This window comes from Canis lupus, chromosome 25, assembly GCF_048164855.1.
Source record: "Canis lupus baileyi chromosome 25, mCanLup2.hap1, whole genome shotgun sequence".
Classification (NCBI taxonomy): domain Eukaryota; kingdom Metazoa; phylum Chordata; class Mammalia; order Carnivora; family Canidae; genus Canis; species Canis lupus.
The window spans coordinates 10,703,635-10,719,674 of NC_132862.1; the positions used below are offsets into that span (position 1 = coordinate 10,703,635).

The 16,040-nt window shown below is 33.0% G+C and overlaps 1 protein-coding gene across 4 annotated transcripts in view; it reads left to right on the forward strand.

Moving 5' to 3' along the window:
- Positions 1 to 15,969, forward strand: part of ADAMTS20 (ADAM metallopeptidase with thrombospondin type 1 motif 20) — a 162,665-nt gene extending 146,696 nt beyond the window's left edge. For all 4 annotated transcript variants that reach the window (XM_072798274.1, XM_072798277.1, XM_072798276.1 and 1 more), the window contains 3 exons: positions 11,392 to 11,496; positions 14,418 to 14,498; positions 14,638 to 15,969. In XM_072798274.1, the coding sequence (XP_072654375.1) occupies positions 11,392 to 11,496; positions 14,418 to 14,498; positions 14,638 to 14,709 (258 nt within the window). In that variant the 3' untranslated portion in view covers positions 14,710 to 15,969. The remainder of the gene's footprint in view (positions 1 to 11,391; positions 11,497 to 14,417; positions 14,499 to 14,637) is intronic.
- Positions 15,970 to 16,040: the final 71 nt, after the last annotated feature.

A 16,040-nucleotide genomic window follows, 5' to 3' on the forward strand; every position in this document is an offset into this window, starting at 1 on the left:
TGCATCTATGTTCATCAGAGATACTGGCCTATACTTCTTTTATTTGTGGTGTCTTTATCTGGTTTTTGTATCAGAATGATATCGCCATCATAGAATAAGCTTGGAAGCTTTCCTTTCTCTTGTATTTTTTTTAACAGTTTGAGGAGAATACTTTTTAACTCTTTAAATATTTGGTAGAATTTACCTGTGAAGCTATCTAATCCTGCACTTTTGTTTTTGGGGAGTTTTTTGATTATTAATTCCACTTTATTGCTGGTAATTGGTCTGTTCGAATATACTATTTCTTCCTGCTTTAGTTTTGATAGGTTTGTAGGTTTGATGTTTGTAGGAACAAAGAGAACAACACTTGATTTTATTGATTTTCTCTATTTTTTATTTATTTAATCAATTTTCAGACTATTTCTTTATTATTTCTATATTTCTGCTTGCTTTAATTTGCTCTTTTTCCAGTGTTTTAAGGTGGAAAATTAGGTTTTTGATATATCTTTTTTCTCTTTTAATGTAAGCATTTCCAGATTTAAATTTCCCTTTATGTGTTTATTTTGCTGCATTCTATGAGTTTTGGTATGTGGTGTGTTCATTTTCATCTTAAAGTATTTTCCATTATCATGTGTGAGGTCTTCAATGACTCATTGGTTCTTTAAGTGTGTAGTGTTTGACGCCCACATATTTGTGAATTTCCCAAATTTCCTTCTCTTATTGAGTTTTTTCCACTGTGATTGGAAAATACACTTTGTATATTCTTAATACCTCTTAAATGCATTGAGTCTTGTTTTATGACATAGCATATGGCTATTCTGGAAAATGTTCAATATGTGCTTGGAAAGAATGTGTATTCTGTTGTCAGTGAAATATTCTATAGATGTTTGTCAGGCCTAGTTGGTTTGAAGTATGGTTCAACTTTTCCATTACCTTGTGGACCTTCTGCCTAGCTGTTCTATTCACTAAAAGTTTGCAATTATTATTATTGAATTGTCTATTTCTTACTTTAATCTTATTGTTTCATTTACTTTGTATTTGGTTAGTTTACTTTGCCTTTTTGTATATGATTATGATTATAATTCGTCATAATTTCCTGATATATTGATACTCTTATCATTATAAAATATTCTTCTTTATCTGAAGTAGCATTTTTGTTTGTTTTAAAGGCCTAATTTATCTGGCATTAGAATGGCCCCTCAGTTCACAGATAGTGCATGATATATAATTTTATCCCATTTACTTTTAACCTATTTATATCTTTGGATCTTAAGAGTGTCTCCTATACAGAGCACTTTATTGAATCTGTGCCTTTGATTTGAATTGTTTAATGATATTGATATTTCTGGATTTATATTTGCCATTTTACTTATTGTTTTCTATATGTCTTATGTTGTTTTTTTCCTCCAGTCCTTCATTACTGCTTTCTTTTTTATCAATTGAATTTATTGAATGTAACATTTTCATTTCCGTAATAATTTTTTCACATTTTTAAAATTTCTTTCTTAGTTGCTATTTAAGAGTTTATGATACACATCAGTATCAACTTCAGATTTATACTACCTAATTTCAGTGAAATATAAAAACATTACTCCTTTATGTGCTCTTCCCTTTTGTGGTGTTATATTTGTTATACAATCTATGTATGTAATAAACTGGCAATACCTTTTTATAATAACTTTATACAAATTTATGTTTTTCAGAGAATATGAGAGAAGTAATGATAGGAATTACATATTCACAGAGATTTTTACGTGAGCCTTTATATTTAGCATTTCTAGTTTTCTTCTTTTCTTCCTGTGGATTTGAGCTATAAGCTGGTGTCATTTCCTTATTCCCAAACAGCTTTGCTTCCACTTGCCTCATTTTTGTCATTGTTATCAAATATATTAAATTTCTGTACATTATAGGTCAATGATATGATCATATTATTAGTTTGTACAATTGTTTTAAAATAAGTAAGGGAAGAAAGGAAAAGAAATGTGCAATTACAGTGGCTTGCACAATTACCATTACTACACAATTACCATTACCAGGGTTCTTTGGTTGTTTTGCATTAATGTCTGGTATTCGTTTCAGCTTGAAGAACTTCCTTTAGCATGTCTCCTGAAACAGGTCTACTAGTGAAAAATCCTCTCTGTTTTGTTTATCTGGAAATGTCTTCATTCTTGAAAGATTGATTTGCTTGTTATAAAATTTTCAACTTACAGTTTTTATATTTCAGCACTTTAAATATGTCATCCCACTCTATTCTGGCTTCTAGATAAAAACATGGAAGTCAGCTATTTATCTTTTTGGGGTTCTTATGTATGAGGTAATTTATCTCCTGATGGTTTTCAGATTTTCTTTGTCTTTGACTTTCATCAACTTTCGTATCACATATTTAGATGTAGATCTCTATGTATCTACCAAACTTGGAATCTATTGAGCTTCTTGGATGTATAGGTTAATGCATTTTACCAAATTTGAAATTTTTTCAGACATTATTTATTCAAACATAATTTCTTCTCCTTTCTCCTTTCCTTCTGGTACTCCCATTATGCATATGTTGGTGCATTTAATGGTGTACCCTTGTATCTCTGAGGCTCTCTTTATTTTTTTTAATTCTTTTTTCTTTCTTCAGATTCACTGTTGATATCTGTTCAATTCTTTCTTCTGCCTGCTTCAATCTACTGTTTGAGCCCATCTCGTGAAGCTTTTATCTTTGGTTTTTGTACATTTCAACTCCAGAATTGTCCTTTTGCTCTTTTTCTAAATGTAACTTCTGTCTTTGTATAGATATTCTCTGTTTGATGAGACATTATCATACCTTTCTTTAAAACGTGGTTTTCTTTAGCTCTTTGAACATATTTATAATAGCTGCTTTGAAGTCTTTATCTGCTCAGCCAGACATCTGAAACCTCTCAAAGGCAGTTTCTATTGCCCTTCTCTCCTGAATATGAGTCATCTTTTCCAATTTCTTCACATATCTCAGTTTTTTGTTGAAAACTGGGCATTTTAGGTAATGTATTTAAGTAACTGTGGGCATTAATCTCTCCTCTATTTTAGGACATTGTTTGCTTCCTTACTTATTTCTCAGCATTTTGGATGGACTATTTCAGTGACATCTCTTTTCCCTGTAGTGGATAGTCATAGATGTCATTCCTTGGAAGGCATAGCCTTGGACATGTATAGTTACTCTGATCCTCCTGGAATGATAGTATTTTTAGCTGGGATCTCTGTCTCTTTCTTGACTCCCATTAAGTTTTTAAACTGGTCTGATCTGCTGATACCATACTCAGCTCTTAGCCTCCACTAATTGCTAGATGATTGCTCTATTCTTTCAGTTACATCCTGGAGGAGTAAATTACTCCATGGTCTGATCCAACTAAACTTAAGCCCTTTGGCCAGGGTGGTATTATGGGTCAGGCTTTGAGATCAAGTCAGACCTCAAAAGGAGCATTCTTAGCTGCCTCTTTGCTTGGTTCTCTCTCTTAAACTCCAATTTGATCTACCATTTTGCTTGTTGCTCTCATTGAGCTATCACCATCCTCCTCTTAGATGAACACCATGAAAGTCTTGTTTTCAGTAGCATTTTTAGACTTGAAATTCTCCCGTGTTCTCTCTCAAGTAAGCTCATACTCCTTAAAAAATGCTATGGAACTTTTTGTCCTTATATCTTGACTCTCCTAAGGAGGAAACATTGTACCAATTCTGTGGATCTAGGGATAGGACAACTTCTCAGAGTAACAATCCCAGTTTTTTAAGCAGGATGCTGAGCAATAGCTGTAGCTGCTGGTCTTTTTGGCTTGCCCATCTCAGCATAGAACCTCTGCCCTACTATTAATTTTGAATGAGGGTGATTTGAGCCTTGTGTTCTTAGCCTAGGGTGCCTGGAGTAGATCTTCTGTTCTATGAGTAGGAACTGAGTGATAGACAGGAGCTTCAGACCTTCGGCCACCCTTGCCTATAATGGAGCTTCTGTGGTGCAGAGATGGGTCAGATGAGAATTGCTGGTGGTTTGCCCCTCCTAGGGAGAAAACTTAATCCTAACAAGGAGCTGAAGACATATAGTCTTAATGTTCCCATCAAGAGTAAAACTGTCATTTTGCTGAGGTAGGAGGAGGAAAGGGCAAGTCATGGTTCAAATGTCACAGATGTTTGTCCTTACCTAGATACAGATTTTTGTGAATTAATTTTTTCCACTTGTTGTTTAACCTTAGTATAATTTTCAGAGACCTTAAACAGATGTTATATTTCATAATTTTTATAAAATTAGTTATACAAAATTTATGATGGTTTTGCTGGAGAGTGAGGCCACAGGACTCCTCAAGTTGTCATGCTAGAAGTGTTTCCTCTCTTTGCTATATTTTTAAAGGTAGAAAGCTTGGCAGAGGAGGCTCATGCTCTCATTCATTTCTTTGAAGCTGGTTAGCTTTATCTATGTTCATTCTTCTCCTTTCCTACTTCATTCATATTGACCTATCAGATGATTGATCTACTTCCCAGAATGTGACTCTCTGAGGTCTGGTCAATAAGACATCAACAAAATTCCTAAGAGGGCTGATATCAAGTAAATTGTATAACTGTCAAGTGGAATCAAAATTTTTATCTCATTTAACTTTCCTAATGGGAAATAACATTAAGCTAATTAGTATAAACAGAATATTTCTTGATGAGCATGGAACCTGAATAAGAGGTGTTAGCACAATCAGATTTTCAAATGGTAATATAGCTATTTCCATTAATTTCTAACTCCTTTTATTCAATTTCAACGTAGCCTCTTTTTGTCCCCTGTAGTATCTCAAGATTTTCTCTTTATAGTTGAGAGAACAAACTATATTAATAACCTGCCCAAGAACCTTGAGAAAATCAGAGGCAGAACCAGTACAGTAATAAAAATATTCCTCTCTGCTCATCAAGGTGAGATGACTCCCTCATGTAATTCTCCAGACATTTCTGGAATGCAAAGTTTTATTTCCAAAATTAGATGTTTTTGGGCATAGATTAGGTATGTGCTGTCGATAGAAACTTTGCCTATCTATATTCATTCTCTATTCAACTGACTGAGGTTTCTGTTACCAAAAATACAAAATGTCCTGTGTTCCTAGAGATATTCTGTCAAATATATAAACCAGATTCTGTGTTAAGTTATACAACATTTGCATGAATACTCTCCAGATGTTTGATGTCACAGAAAGAAGTTATTTTGTTTGGGATTCATCAAAACCACATCCTCTGTGTTTGCATATGACAGGGCACTCTGGGACATGAATGCTAAAAAGAGAATGGATACATATGGCACTCTTTAGGGAAAATAAACCTTGCCACATTGCAATATAAGATGAAATTAAGGAGTGTGATGACTTTAGAATACATATATCAAAAGTGAAGTAAAGTAAAATGTTTGGTACTTTTCAAAAAGCCACAAAAATTTGACAATAAAACCTAATGCGTATATCTTCAGCTCTTTTGTAATTAATACTGATCACATAAGAGCAAGAGAAATAACCACATTGAGCCAACGTCAATAGATCATGGCCAGCATCTATTTTGAATATTCAGGGCCAGTTAAATATTTTGAACATGTATTTTTTTTTACTACAAGGACATAGACTTTGATATATATCCATAAGGTCTACCTTTTTGATTATATTGTTTAGATTATCTCTCTCTTTATTTTTGCCTCTTTGGTCTGCCTTGTTACTAAAAGTGGTATATTAAAATTTCCTATTGAGGGTCTCTACATATCAATGTCTACTTGCATCTCCTGTCATTTTGCTTCATAAAAGTTGCTGTGTTATTCAATTCATGATATTTATGTGTTATTTCTTCATTGTAGATTATGGTTTCTAGTACTTATTGGTCATGTTTTCCTCATTTGAGACATGAATTCTACTTTGTCCCTGAGGATTGCTGCCCTTCTTTTTTTATGATCATTTTCCTGGTATATTTTTTTTGCTTATCTTTTTAATTTTAGCCTTTATGAATCATGTTAAGTAGCTCTTGCATATAACATGTTGTTGGGTTTTGTTTGCAAGTGAATTGAAAATTTTATTCTTTAAATAAATGTTATACCCATTCACATTTAAAAAGTTTGTAACATACAGAAAATTACCTTTTTTAATATGCAGTTTTAACGTATGGACAGATTCATCTTACCACCATCATAATTAGTGTATAGGACAGTTCCATCACATTCCTTTCCTGAAGTCAATTTCTCCCTTGGACCTAACTCCTGGTAAACACTGATCTCTTTTCTGTTGCCATGGGTTTGCCTTTTCTGGAATGTCATACAAATGTTATATAAATGGAGTCATATAGTATATAACCTTTTAAGATTGACTTTCTTCACTCAGCATAATGCCTTTGAGATTCACCTGTGTTGTTGCATGTGTCAGTAATTTGTTCCTTTTTTATTGCTAAGAATATTATCCCATCATACCAATGCTATACAGTTGTCCTATTCATCCATTGGAAGAATATGGGTTGATTATAGTCTGGGAAGATTATGAATAGAGCTGATATGCACATTTGTGTACAGGTGTTTGTGTAAACATATATTTTCATTTTTCTGAGATAAATACCCTATGAATGGAATTATAGGGTCCTATAGTATGTGTATATTTAATTTATAAGAAATACCAAACTGATTTATAGAATAGCTATACTATTTTGTATTCCCACTAGTGAAAATTAAAGTTCTAGTTGCTTTGCTTCCCTATCAGCACTTAGTAATGTCAAGTTTTTTGCCCTCCCCCCCCCCCCGCCATATCCTATGGAATTTCACTGTGGTTTTAATTTGCATTTTACTAATGGTTAAAGATGTTAAGTAACTTTCATCTGTTTATTGGTTATCTGCATATCCACTTTGGTGAAGTGTATGTTCGAGTCATTTGCCCATTTTAAAAACTGGATTGTTCATTTCCTACTGTTCAGTTTTAAGAGTCCTTTACATATCATAGATGCAAGTCCTTTGTTACATATGGCATTTGCAAATATTTTTCCTGGTCTGAACTCTATCTTTCTTTTAAGTGTCTTTCACACAGCAAAAATTTTAAATGTTAATGAAATCAAATTTTATTATTTTTTCCTATATGGGTTGTGTATTTAGTTTCATATTGAAGAAGTCTTTGACTAACTCTAAGTTACCAAGATTTTCTCATTTCCTTCAAAAATTTGTATAGTTTTATAGTTTTACACCTAGACGTATGATTGATTTTGAATTAATTTTGTGTGAAATCTGATGGTGTTTACATGTAGACATCCAGTTGTCCAAATACCATTTGTTGAAAAGACAGTATTTTCTCCATTTAATTACCTTTCCATCTTTGTCAGAAGCCAAGTGGACATATTTATGTGGGTGTATTTCTGGACTATTCTGTTCCATTGATCTACTTATCTTTTACAGTAGTGTCTTGGTAATGAAAGCTTTACAATGAGCATTAAAATAAGGTAGTGTGGGCTCCTCAAGGTTATTCTTTTTAAAAATGGTATTAACTATTTTGTCTTTTCATATAAATTTTAAAATCAGTTCTCTAGGGGTGCCTGGGTGGCTCAGTTGGCTCAGGTCATGATCCCCAGGGTCCTGGGATTAAGCCCCATATGTCGTATGTCATTGGGCTCTCTGCTTAGTGAGGAGTCTGCTTCTCGCTCTCCCTCTGCCTGTCACTCTCCCTGCTTATTCTCTTTCTCCCCTTCTCTCTCTCTAATAAATAAATATATAAATAAACAAAATAAAATAAAATCTTTTAAAAAATCACTTCTCTAGAGCTACAAAAACTCCAATGGAATTTTATTGGAATTGCATTAGATTATAGATCCCATTCATAATAAAATATGTACAACATGTTCTAAAATTATGAAAGTATGATGATGTAATGAGTACACATGAACCAGTCAAAAAGAGAAGTAGAACATTAGAACTTGTATTTAAAAGAAAAAAAGAACTTGTATCTATGTCTATGGTTCTTCTCATATCTTTTTTTTTTTTGATGCAGTAAATTACTTAAGGAGTAATTTGTTGAATTATTGGATCTTTGAATCACCTTCCACTTGTGATTTTGCTATTAGAATTTTACTTCTTATGTTTTTGCCTAGTCTTAAAAAATGTTGAGAGTAGAAGAGGTGGTAAACCTCATACTACTTTTAAAAAAATAAACTTTTATTAGCTACATTGAAGTAATTTTAAGTTAAAGATTAGGTTTTAAGGTGGTTTGCATTTTAATCTTAAAGGATATATAGAACTGAAATAATGTATTCAATCATTTATTACTTCTGAAGTTTTATAGGAATGTACCAGTACCTTTTTATGTTATATGGACATAAAGTATGTCCATATAAATGAACATTTATATATATGTGTATGTGTGTATATATATATATATTTTTTTAATTTATTTTCCCCCAGTTTTAGTGAAATATAATTATCATTATAACATTGAGTTAGTGTAAGGTATGCAAGATAATCAGTAGTTTATGTATGTATTGCAAAATGATCACCACAGAAAGTGTAATTAACATCCATCAAAAAAAAAAACACATCCATAACCCCACATAATTACAAATTTTTTTTCTTGGGGTGAGAACTTTTAAGATCTATACTCTTAGCAACTTTCAAATACACAGAGCAGTATTTTAACTATAATCACCTGGCTGCACATTGCATTCCCAGAATTTATCTTATAACTGGAAGTTTAAATCTTTTGACCATGGGTGAGGACCTAATCCCCCTGAACCCCCCAACAACTACCAATCTGTTCTTCACTTAAAGTATTTAGAGTGAGATCTGTCTTTGTAGTGCCACAGTAGTTGACACCATGTCTGTCACTCAGTTAATTTTGAACGAGTAAGTGAAATGTATTTTTATGTCTATCAATACTACCTCAAATTTCAGATGAATCATTTTACCATTTCTTTGTATTATGTTGCTTTTTAATGACGACTAAGGACATAAGCAAAGCTCATGGAAATTATTCTGGAGAAATGGAGCAACAGATAATTTTTAGTCCAACCAATTGTGTTAACGACCATCTAAGTCTCTCACTATTCAGATTTTTTTCCCTTTTACTTCCAGTGCATACACATTTGAATGCTTCCAAAGCAATCCTGAGGAGAGAGGCAAAGAATTATGAAAGTATAGAATTTAGGTCTGAAAACACTGTACGGCTCCATTTGGGTCCAACCAATTGTGTTAACGACCATCTAAGTCTCTCACTAGTCAGATTTTTTCCCCTTTCACTTCCAGTGCACACACATTTGAATGCTTCCAAAGCAATCCTGAGGAGAGAGGCAAAGAATTAATGAAAGTATAGAATTTAGATTATGAAAACACTGTATGGCTCCACTTGGGTGTTCAATAAGTGGCAGGTCAAGGAAATCTACATCACAGAATATATTTCTATTTTAAAGCGACTTCATTTGGTGAAAAACCTAGTATGAGTTAATAATGATGATATTCAATGCAAAACTTGTATCAGGTTGACTAAGTATCAAATATTAGAGAAGTAGTTAGAATTAGTTATTTTTCAAGTATTTACCAATATAAAATATCAATGTGTGTAGTGTTAATGTCACTCATTATCATGGCATGTGAAAGGTTTAGAGGTGTATTTGTCTACTTATGTGTATGTAATGCTAAAATTTAATATTTATAATGCTGCACTTAATTCATTCAAAAAAAGTGAGTACCCAAACCCTATTCTGGGCTATGAGAATACAGCAATGAAACGTGTAGGTCATATTCTAAACTCATAACTAAATATGGTATAGAATAAGAAATTTTCTTTTGGTGTTTATCTAAACATTGTTTCTCTTAAAGAGAAATTTATTAAAATTGTATTATAAATATATTTGAATTTGCTTTTATTTTAATTAAGAAATAACAGACTTCTTAGCAATAAACTAAATTGATATATAATTACTTTAGCAATAGTAATAATTTACATTATAAATATATTTGAAATCTACTTCACTTTTGCTTTTATGATGAGATAACTTTTTCATTCACATAATGTAACCCCTAATATTTTATCATAGTCCTGCTCAAGATTCATGAGGGATATAGTGATGTGGGATATACTATGGATATGGGATATAGACTATGGGATATAGTGATGTGATCTAAGATTATCACTCTGAATCTATGTGTATTTGAACACTGACAATAGTCTTAATTAGGATTAATTAATTCTATTTTTCAATGTGTACTTTTGTACTGAAAAATCATGTAAATGTGCCAAAATTTTACCCATTTTAGTCACACATTTTTAAATTAACATATAGTTAAGGTTTAATTTTTTTAAAAGAGATAGTCTGAAATATTTTGACATGAAAATGATTCTCGTGTCTTGAAAAGAATTAGATCATAAAGCCACTAGGGGGCTCACACACCACGTGTGTAAATCATGTGGCATCACACATCCCACATACAATTCTGGGCACTTTTAAAAGGCTGTATACCTGAGGCAATAATATTACATTCCGTACTTTTGTGTGGGGGGTTAAGAAGTAATATTTTTATGGCAACAGAGAAGAGCACATTAAGGGGAGGTTCTAGAAAATATATTACATAAGTATAATTTATCAAGGAAGTTAGAAAGAAGAGGTAAAAAATAGAAATTGGAGAAATTTTAAAGTCTTGCTTAATCCCTAATGAACACACCTTCTGTGAGGACTGACTTTCCCATTGCTATGGGAGCATTAGCTCTAGTTGTCAAGTCTTAGAATCCTAGGGTTGGACAGAGTTACTTTTGCACAAATAACATTAATGGTGTTGATTCACATGTCTTGTATTGAGAAGACTTATTTGCAATCAATTTTTAATTTTTTTTTATTTTTAAAAATATTTTATTTATTTATTCATGAGAGACACAGAGAGAGAGAGAGAGAGACAGAGGGAGAAGCAGGCTCCATGCTGGAAGCCTGATGTAGGACCTGACCCTGGGACTCCAGGATCACACCCTGGGCCAAAGGCAGGTGCTGAACCACTGAACCACCCAGGCGTCCCTTTTTTTTTTTTTTTCAATCAATTAAAAAAAAAAAACTTTAGCTGGTTCATTTCCCTTAAAGTTGTATCAATATTCTTTCATTTTGGAGCACCTGGGTGGCTCAATAGGCTAAGCATCAGACTCCTGTTTTCAGCTCAGGTCATAATCTCAGGGCCAGGAGATGGAGCCCCTCCTCGAGTTCAGTGCTGGGTATGGAGCCTGCTTAAGATCCTCCCTCTCCCTCTGCCCCTGTCTTGTGTGTGCATTGTTTCTGTCTCTCTCTTCCTCTCTCTCTCAAAAAAAAAATATCCTTTCATTTTTTAAAGGAAGACCCTTGAAAAGCAATTTGAGACCTTTCTTATATAAATGAAATTCAGGTGTTCTATTAAAGAGCATTCTTAAATATTTTATGAATTTCATCTATTTTGTTTTGTTTATGATCTAGGGGCAGTTCAGCATTAACTTGGCAGGAACGGGGATGAAGATATCCAGCACAGCAAAATGGCTTGCTCAGGGCAATTATGCCTCTGTCATCATACACAGATCACAAGTAAGTCCTGCTGGACCCAAATACTGGTTTGAAATACTTAAGTGCTGTGAACTAGAATTAAAGGTCCTTTACTTTCATTGTAGAGTCATAAAGTTAATGACTAATGAATTATCGCATAGATGAGGCATATTACATATAATGGGGCATAATATTAATGAAATAATGAAAGTGGGTTCATTTTTATTAAGGTACATATATGGTTTTATATGTATATAAATTCATGTATAGGCTACAGATATCTGAACCTGAAATATCAAATACCAAGGCTCAAATTTGGGCCTAATGAATTGAAATGTATGTACTTCAAAACGAAGTACTGCTGTTAGCTATATTTTAATTATTAAAGATTTGGTAGGTTTAATATTTCAAAGTTGAGGAGTAGGTTTTTGGTTTATTTGCCTCACAGCTTTGATTTAGTGATGGGGGTGGTGTTAGAGCCATTTTTCATCTAACACCTCTTTATAGTTACTATAAGAATTAGGACTATTTATGTGGTTGTATGAATATTTTCCTCCGCCTTTATCCAAATAACATCGTACTTAGCTTTTACCTATAGCATATGTATTACAGATAGAACACATTTAATTTTGCTGGTGTAGCGTACTGGCAAATATACTTTATGAGATGGCTCCTGTTATGTACAGTTACCATGTCTCAGATAGCATGACTCTATCTATAGTAAATCAGGATCTATTTTATAAGTGTTCTCACCTCGGGACACCTGGCTCAGTGGTTGAGCGTCTGCCTTTGGTTCAGGAAGGGCATGATCCTGGAGTCCCAGGGTTCAAGTCCCACATCAGGCTCCCTGCATGGAGCCTGCTTCTCCCTCTGCCTGCGTCTCTGCCTCTCTCTCTGTGTCTCTCATGAATAAATAAAATAAATCTTAAAAAAATAAAAGTGTTCTCACCTCTGTTGCTCATCAGTCAGTACCATCAAAAGCCCTTGCTCATTCTGTTTTGTGTTTTTTCTTTCTTTTGATAAAAGTGACTATTTTTTACACTTGTATCAATATTATTTATAATGAAATTCAATTTTCCAATATTCATAGTCTCTAACATTCTATTTCTGAAGACTATGAAACTGAGTTTTAATTAACAAAGAATTTAATTTTTTTGAATTATTTCTGTCATTCGGGTAAGAAATTGGCTATTTTATTTTATTTTATTTTATTTTATTTATTTTATTTTATTTTAAAGATTTTATTTATTTATTCATGAGAGACACAGAGAGAGAGGCAGAGACACAGGCAAGGGGAGAAGCAGGCTTCATGCAGGGAGCCCAATGTGGGACTCGATCCCAGGACCCCAGGATCACAATCCAAGCCGAAGGCAGAAAACGCCCAACCACTGAGCCACCCAGGCACCCCTAGAAATTGGCTTTTAAAACAAACAACTATAGGGACACCTGGGTGGCTCAGTGGTTAAGCATCTGCCTTTGGCTCAGGTCCTGATCCTGGAGTCCCACTGCCTGTGTCTCTGCCTCTCTGTCTCTCATGAACAAATAAATAAAACCTTTAAAAAAATAAAACAAACAACTATAAATTTTCATTTGACATATTTAGGTCTAATCCTAAATAATGGGAATAATGGGAATAAATTATTTAATTAAAGTATATTCTGAGCAGTGTAAAGAGCTCAATGAAATATTTTGACCTTATTTACCCAACTTTTAGATATCTTTTGGTTAATTGTAAAGAGGTCACCAGTAGATATGAATATTTAGTATGATCATTCCTGTGGTTCTATTTAAGTTCCATTCTAAAGATTAATTATTTAATCAATTGAGAATTTCTACCTCGATCAAAAATATTGCACATGAAAGTATTTCCGGAAACCTGTGACCTGGTGTAAAGCTGCAACAGGTAGAACCTGAGTTTACATGTGGAAATGCAAACGTCTTTTCATTTGCCAAGACATTTAATCAAGATTAGGTTTTTATGTAAATAATTTGGTAATAGGGATGTACATAAATGAGAATTTTTACTACCTTTCCCATCTTCTCTGTTTACTTAGATTCTTGAGAGCTAAAAAAATTTCTGAAAGAAAAGGCAACTTCAAAAGCCCCTGATCTCAAAACAGTCTTTATCCCAAAATGTTCTAGGAACTCGAAGTTTCCTTCTCTGCCCTCCCTGTTTTGATCATAAACAAAACAAACCTTCAAAAGAAACCCCACCCCCAAAAAATCACCCTTACTTTCTCCAGAAACTCATATAGGAGCTCAAACTGGTTTTGCCTCATCCTATCAAAATGCCTTCAGTCTTTTGACTTTTGGACAAAGGATGGAAAACTGTTTAGAGAGAACAACTGTCACACCCTTCTCAACAGCTTCTGTCAACCTAGTCCTCAGTGAAGGGCTCTGCTTTTCTTTAAAAAAAAAGAATTCCTTTCTTATTTCTTTTCTAATTATAATTACTGCTTCCATTCCAGTTTCCCCCCTATTTTATCACAAATTCTATACTTTTCTTCATGCTGTGTTTCTAAGGCTTCCCTGAGATTGAGGTTAATGAGAGAGAATATGCCTCATGTACAGTTCTGGTTTGCATATTCCTTATTTAGCCCATGAGAATCTTATATAAAATCATGTAAATATTGAACAGCAAATTGGGAGAGGTTTTAACAACTTCACTGAAGCAAATAGACGCTTCAATGAACAATATGTGGCTTGAGACGAATTGTCTAAATTATAATGTGGCTTATAACCATCAAGGAGCTAATATGAATTTCAGGTTATATGATTCCAATGACCACCAGTTTCAACTGATCCTGAAATGGTATGATCTTTGACCTCAGATGTAATTGTTATAGGAAACTTTGGCTAATGATTTCAGCCACATAATTCGAAGCATTTGCTTTTTCTGCATATGCACGAAGATACCAGTTTGTGTCCGATTCTCCCATATTTCTGCCTTTCCCTATTTTCAGGATGGAACCAAAGTCTACGGCAGATGTGGAGGGTTCTGTGGAAAGTGTGTTCCTCACATGACTACTGGTCTCCCAATTCAAGTAGGATGAACATTCAGAAGTGGGACGTATGAGGAGATATTCCCTGGAATATCTGCAAATAACCGGTGCTCATTTCTTTACTCTTCTCTTCCTGAGATTTCCATGTCCAAAATGTCTGTGCCTTTTTTTTTTCTTTCAGGGTGCTCATCAGGGAATCAAATCACTGCTTAATTTTTCCAAAGCCTTCAAAGTAAACTTAACAAATATATGACTCTAATTAGGAACTCTTTTAAAGGACATGATAATTTATGGTATGATATTCAGAGATATTTGCATGAATTCTACCAAGATAATGTTGCTGTTAACAAACATCTTGGACTGGATCGTGGTTATATTACGCCTATGAACGCACATATAAATCTCTACTCAGTATTGTACTGTACAATGAATGTTTATTCTACTTGTTAAAATGGAGCAAGTAAAAACTAGCAAAATGAATTTATTTAAAACTCCTATGAACATTACTGAATCTGTCAGGTAAACAGCAAATCCCCATAGTCATATCAAAAAAGTACATAGCCATTATACTTTCTACTGATACAGCTTAGATACCTTGATTTATATTTCCTTTAATTTTAAATTGTGGGTTATGGTGCTTCAAATAAAAAAAAATCCTAAAAATGCAGTACACTTTTATATTAAAAATCTATGCTTGGGTTAAATAGTAAATATGAAAATTTGTGGATATAACAGAAGAAGATATGCTATAGTAGAATTTTACTTAAAACACCTACCTCTAATTTGATTGTACTTATAAGAGCAATACATTGTTTTTATAATGTTTATATTCTGTCTCTGTAACTCATATATGTATATATTTACTCTTAAAAATCTATTTTCTCAAAGTTATGTACTGTATTTTATTAATCAAGTAGAGAAGTGAGAATTATTGAAATTTTGAAAATCCTATTTTGGTAGACAAAATTATGTTTATATGTGCAAAATTTTTATTAGAGATGTCCAAATTATTCTACATCTGAGGTTTCTCAAAGCCAAAACATAAAAGATAGTATAAAAATTAACTATTCATGGGCAAATTCTCAGGTAGTAAGAGATTTTTTCAGGTGAATAATTTGTGTATTATATAATAATATGATTTTAAAAGAATCATAGACAATATTTTTCTATGGCAACTTACTCTGTAAACCAAAAAATGAATCTACTAATAGATTTTTGCCAGTAAATAGTAGTGTACTAGTTTTACCCACGAAGTTTCCCCCCCCCAAACATTTATTATTATTTATTTTTTCTCCAAACATTTTTTCCCCCATATAAGGTACTAAAGCAATTTTGTGCCAATGTGGTTAGATAAACATTTAGGGATCTCTGTATCAGAAATAAAGTATTTTGCACTATGTGCCTTAAACCAGTTACAATCATTAGTACAAAATGTGTAACATTTTCTAGAAATGTTTTCATTCATAAAATCTTACAACTTATATACATGTGAATAATAAACCTATTTGTGTGATATGTTAGCATTTTGCTTTCATTTTTCTTACGTGTAAAAAAATATTTCTTTACCAACAAGGTTTATAACCC